At 43.8% G+C, this 6,000-nt stretch overlaps 2 protein-coding genes across 3 annotated transcripts in view; one reads left to right on the top strand and one right to left on the bottom strand.

Moving 5' to 3' along the window:
- The window catches only part of Chtf8 (chromosome transmission fidelity factor 8), an 11,904-nt gene extending 11,769 nt beyond the window's left edge, over positions 1-135 (bottom strand). The window contains exon 1 of the mRNA XM_008833904.3: positions 39-135. The gene's annotated coding sequence lies outside the window, so the exon portion shown is untranslated. The remainder of the gene's footprint in view (positions 1-38) is intronic.
- Utp4 (UTP4 small subunit processome component) overlaps positions 136-6,000 on the top strand; it is a 27,926-nt gene continuing 22,061 nt past the window's right edge. For both annotated transcript variants that reach the window (XM_008833869.3, XM_008833860.3), the window contains exons 1-4: positions 136-253; positions 970-1,130; positions 3,719-3,910; positions 5,314-5,398. In XM_008833869.3, coding sequence (XP_008832091.1) covers positions 972-1,130; positions 3,719-3,910; positions 5,314-5,398 — 436 coding nt within the window. In that variant the 5' untranslated portion in view covers positions 136-253; positions 970-971. The remainder of the gene's footprint in view (positions 254-969; positions 1,131-3,718; positions 3,911-5,313; positions 5,399-6,000) is intronic.

Below are 6,000 nucleotides of genomic sequence, written 5' to 3'. Positions count from 1 at the left end.
TCCCCGCAGCCTCCCGCAGCCCCCGCCCGCGGCCTGACCTGCAATGGCGGCGGCCGAGCGCGGCGCCGCGCGGCCAACGGGCGACAACCGAACCTCCCGCCGCCGTCGCCGCCGCCGCGAGCATTGCCTGCGCACTTCCGGCCTCGCGCCTCCGAGTACTTCCGGGGCAGAACTGGAGGGGACGCGCGGGCGCGCGCACGTGGGGCCTGGGCAGAGAGAGGCGAGGTCTCGGGGTTGGCGGTGCTGGCCGCAGGTGAGCTGGGAAGGGCCGCGGAGGGGCAGGGGGAGCGGAGGCGGGACGGGGGCGGCTGGCCACGGTTCGGGACCCGCGGAGCTCATCCGGGATCCGATCTATGCCGCATGGAGGCTGCTCTGTAGACCCTGGGAGAGGGCAGGGGGGCCGACACCTCACGCCCCGCAGACCCTGTTGCAACGTGCATGCGCTGCTGCGGGCTCCCACCCAGGAAGGTAGACGAGTGAGGGTGACCCACTTCCGGTCTTCACCCAGGAGGTGTGTGACCCGGTCGATGTGATCCAGGCAGGGGAGAGAGAAATAGCACCAAGTCCTGTCGGTGCCCGCTTGAGCACTCGGTTTCCTCTCCCCCATCAGCCCCACGTCACTCTCTTGGAGTGGGTCTGGGATTTGCAAACTTTGCATTCTGTAAGAGTTGGGGAGAGAAGTTCTTTGCTAAATTGCAGATTTTCAAGCAACTCTTCCTCCCCCAGGAGGCTAGAATGATGGAGCTAAGGAGCAGGGCTTATTAAGTTTCTTTTGCTTATTAAGAAGCATCCGTGTTGATACCATCCGGAGCTTCTGAAGATTGATAGATTCTTGCCAGGGCAGGACAGCATTATTAGAAATGAACTTGGGAGAGAGCCTTCCATCCAAGACAGTAATAATAATAAATGGATTGCATAGGAGATTCTCTAGTTAATATTCATCAACAATTACTCTTTTTGTCCCCCCAGGAATGGGTGAATTTAAGGTCCATCGAGTACGTTTCTTTAATTATGTTCCACCAGGGATCCGATGTGTGGCTTACAATAACCAGTCAAACAGATTGGCTGTTTCACGAACAGATGGCACTGTGGAAATTTATAACTTGTCCGCAAACTACTTTCAAGAGAAAGTAAGTCTTTAGGGAGCCTGATGTGGTGTTCTGATGTGATCCTCCGCCCCAGGTCACTTCTACAGCTTACATGTCCTGTATTCAAATAGATTAAGTGATGCTACATAACTTCTGTAAGATAGATGAGATCCCTTGTCAGATTGGTGATAGAAGCTCGGTATTTTGATCTATATAACATTTAGAAAGATCCTACCTAAGCACTGTTTCAGTGCTTGCCATTTGGAAGCTGATTTGCTGGATCTTTTGGACACTACAATAAAGGGTATTTAGCCTAATACAGTAGTGCATACCTTCAATCCCAGCACTTGGGAGGCAGAGGCAAGCAGGTCTTTATGAGTTCTAAGCCAGCCAGGGTTGCATAGTGAGACCCTGTCTCCAAAAAAAAAAAAGATACTGAGATCATTGCAACTTTGGTAAAGTGACATTTCCTGCTGGGGATCCCACTACCATTATGTTCCACCAGGGATCCGATGTGTGGCTTACAATAACCAGTCAAACAGATTGGCTGTTTCACGAACAGATGGCACTGTGGAAATTTATAACTTGTCCGCAAACTACTTTCAAGAGAAAGTAAGTCTTTAGGGAGCCTGGCCTGGAACTTACTATGTAGATCAAGCTGACCTCAAATTAGGAGATCTCCCTGCTTCTGCCTCCCAAGTGCTGGAAATAAAGGAAATAATGTGCTTTCCTTCATTATATGAGTCAGAAAATTGCCTGTATGTTGATCTTTCTTCCACTGGTCTTTGAGCTCCATGAAGGTAAGGCTTCTGATACTTGTCTTAAAAACATCAGTAGTTGACACTCATTCACTTTAGAAACATTTATAGAATGCCTTCACTATTATGAAGAAACATAATATCAGAAAACTCTTTGGTAACATGATGGTGGTAGGGTAGACTCCTGAGTTCACCTGTCTGCAAGAATGTAGGCTTAAATCTATATTTGGGAGTGAAGGAGATTTTTAATTAGGTGAAACATTTTGGGGGTGCACATAGAGGGCTGTTAAGCAGCACTTTTTCTCAAGGGCACTGATTTTTTTCGGGAACAATAGGTAACTCAGTTCATAGGAGATGGTAAATGAGTGTTCATTGTCCAACAGCCTGGCACTTGGAATTTAGGCATTCTATAAATGTTTCTAAAGTGAATGAGTGTCAACTACTGATGTTTTTAAGACAAGTATCAGAAGCCTTACCTTCATGGAGCTCAAAGACCAGTGGAAGAAAGATCAACATACAGGCAATTTTCTGACTCATATAATGAAGGAAAGCACATTATTTCCTTTATTTCCAGCACTTGGGAGGCAGAAGCAGGGAGATCTCCTAATTTGAGGTCAGCTTGATCTACATAGTAAGTTCCAGGCCAGGCAGGGCTACAAAATGAGACCCTGTGAAAGTAGTTTGCGGACAAGTTATAAATTTCCATTCAAAAATAAATAAATAAAAATAGATCTTTAGAAAAGTAACAATACAAAAATATTAGGTAGGAGAACGTGTGCTTGTGTGTATGAGAGGGAAACCACCAACCAGTTAAGGTGTTCGCAGGAATTTTTATATAGCTACATCATAGCCAACTGGATACAATAAACCAATTTTTAATTTTTTTTTTTTTTTTTATATTTATGTGAATAATGCCTGGAGAGGCCACAAGAGGATGTTGGATCCCCTGAACTGGAGTTAAGGATGGTTACTAGCCACAGTGTGGTGCTGGGAACTGAACTGGGGTCTTCTGTAAAGAGCAGCCAGTGTTCTTACCTGCTAAACCATCTCTCCAACCCCATAAACCAGGTTTTTCTGTTGTTGTTTTGTTTTGTTTTGTTTTAGCACAGGTCTCACACTGTAGCCCAGCCTGACTTCAGATTCACAATGATCCTCCTGAGTGCTAGGATCATAGTTATGAGCCACCATACCTAGCTAAACCAATTTTGAATATACTTATTCTGCTGAAAAACTTTTGCTGTTAGTCCTATTTTTTAAAAAGGGAAAGAAAAAGAAAGAACTAAATATGTAACTAAAATACAGTGTTTTGTTTTTTTTTTCAAAGACAAGTTCTTACTGCCTAGCACTGGCTGACCTAGAACTCAATATGTAGACCAGGCTGGCCTCAAACTCATAGAGATCCTCCTACCTCTGCCTCCAAAGTGCTAGGATTGAATGCTAGTGAAGGTGTGCTCCATCATGCCCAGCCTAAGTACAGCTGAGGGCCTAGAGAGATGGCTCAGCGGTTAAGAACACTGGTTGTTCTTGCAGAAAACCTGGGTTCGAATCCCAGCACCCACATAGCAACTATCAATTGTCCATAACTCCAGTCCCAGGGGATCTGACAGCCTCTTCTGACCTCTGAGGGCATTGCACAACACGGGTGCATTTATCTACATGCAGGCAATACACGCATACACATAAAATAAAAATAATAAAATAATATTTTTTAAAGTTTAAATTTGAAGCTGAAAGAAGTGTCTAATAGGCATGAATGCTTTGATAGCACCACGCCTCAGGCTAGTTATTTGTGGGGAAGTAATTTTCACCATGGTGCCTGTGACTCAGTGCTGGTGACTGATGAATTCAATGAAGCTTGTGGTATTTCTCTAGTTTTTCCCAGGTCATGAGTCTCGATCGACTGAAGCCTTGTGTTGGGCAGAAGGACAGCGGCTCTTTAGTGCTGGACTCAACGGAGAAATTCTTGAGTATGACCTACAGACATTAAACATCAAGTATGCCCTGGATGCCTCTGGAGGACCTATTTGGAGTCTGGCTGCCAGCCCCAGTGGCTCTCAACTCTTGGTCAGTAAGCAGTTAGTAATTCAAAGCAGATTACTCTTATGCCCACTCAGACTTCCTTCCCTGTGTTTATAAGGAGAGTATTATCTCATGTAGCAACTTCAAGCTTTGCCCAGTACCAGGCATCCTAATCACCAAGATTGTAATTGACATTAAAGACTAAAAATCCCTGGTCATTTTGCCTTTATGCTGCTAGCTTGGACCTTGTTTACTCATTTGTAAAATGAAAGGGTCAGTTCATTTTGGCATTTCTCAAACTGCTTTGGAACTGAGAAATGTAGAGACTTTTGTTTTGGAATGCTTTATGGTTTTTTCGGGGGGGGTTGGTCTTTTTGAGACAGGGTCTCCCTGTAGCCCCAGCTGACCTGGAACTCACTATTAAAAAAAAGACCAGGCTGGCCTTGAACTCATAGAGATCCGCCTCCCTCTGTCTACAGAGTGCTGGGATTAAAGGCGTGCGCCACCATGCCCAGCTATGCTTATGCTTTATGTTTTATGATAACTTTTGTTTCAGAAATACGGGATGTTAAATCCTGTAAATTAACTCTGTGTGTGTGTGTGTGTGTGTGTATGTATTCTGGGAGGTCCTGCAGTAAGTTATCCTGTGCACTCCAGCAGTCCACCATGCCCAGCTATGCTTATGCTTTATGTTTTATGATAACTTTTGTTTCAGAAATACTGGATGTTAAATCCTGTAAATTAACTCTGTGTGTGTGTGTGTGTGTGTGTATGTATTCTGGGAGGTCCTGCAGTAAGTTATCCTGTGCACTCCAGCAGTCTTTCTTAACCAAAATTTTTAATACAGATTCCCCCCCTATAATTACTATTAAGTGCTTTTAGAGATTTAATTTTTTATTACATTTATTTATTTACTTGAGGGGGCATGCCTTGCATGCCACAGTGCACATTTGGAGGTCAGAGGACACTTGCCAGAGTTGGTTCTCTCCTCCTACCATGTGGATCCTAAGGATTGAACTCAGGTCATCAGACTTATTAAATGCAAGTGCCTTTACCCACTGAGCCATCTCACCACCCCAAGATTTAATTTTTTTGTGATGAGTCTTATGATTTTTTTTCTACTTGTGCTAATTTGTATAATTTCCTGAAATGTCTCCATTTAGGTTGAAAGGTCAGTTGATCTTTTATTTAGGCTGTGCGTCCCCAGCAGAGGTGTGCTGTGAAGTCCTGTTCTGTGTCATGTGCAGGAATTGGGCCATTGATAGAACTCTCATCAGCTTGCTTTCTGACTAGAACATGAAGTCAGCCAAGAATGCTATCAGTTTCTTGTTTTTTCTCTTACGATGTTTTGTTTTAGGTCAAGTGACAGCTTTAGAGTAGAAACATATATTTGTATAGGATACTGAGTCCTATGAAACTTCGTTTCCTACCTCTTTGTCTCTAAATAGGTTGGCTGTGAAGATGGATCTGTGAAACTGTTTGAAGTCACCCCAGACAAAATCCAGTTTGCAAGAAATTTTGATCGGCAAAAAAGTAAGGGTCGATGTTGGTGAGTTAATGAATAGCTTTAGCAACAAGTTCTGTTTCTTGGCCATTAAGGATATTTTCCTATGGCTATAAATAGTGGATTAGGTATATGCTGATCTTATCTTAGTACAAGAAATGTTTTAGTGCTGGGCATGGTGATGCACACCTTTAATCCCAGCACTCAGGAGGCAGAGGCAGGCGGATCTCTGTGAGTTCAAGGCCAGCTGGGGCTACAGGGAGACCCTGTCTCAAAAGACCAAAAAAAAAAAGGCATTCAATTATATAAATTATATAGCATAGTTGTGAACCAAAGTTCAAAATAGAAAACTAGCATTTCTGTGGAAATAAGGGTATTAGCACCATTTTTGTGCAATTTTAGTCTTAAAACTAGAGTTTTATCATTTGGAGAATTCTTTTGAAACTGTGTCTTATAGACCAGTCTGGCCTCAAACTGTATCTTCTGCCTCTTTCCTGAGTGATGAGAGTACAGGTGGCGCCATAGGAGACTCTTGACACACATCCCTCACTCCTGTTCTTCTTTGGGTTTTTTATGAGATGCTCTCACTAACTTGAAATGTAATCTGTATGTAGCCCAGGCTGGCCTCAAA

The sequence above is a fragment of the Nannospalax galili genome, unplaced genomic scaffold (assembly GCF_000622305.1).
Source record: "Nannospalax galili isolate Female #2095 unplaced genomic scaffold, S.galili_v1.0 scaffold410, whole genome shotgun sequence".
Lineage (NCBI taxonomy): Eukaryota > Metazoa > Chordata > Mammalia > Rodentia > Spalacidae > Nannospalax > Nannospalax galili.
Note: the sequence above shows the minus strand (reverse complement) of the source record. Positions and strands in the feature narration are given on the sequence as shown.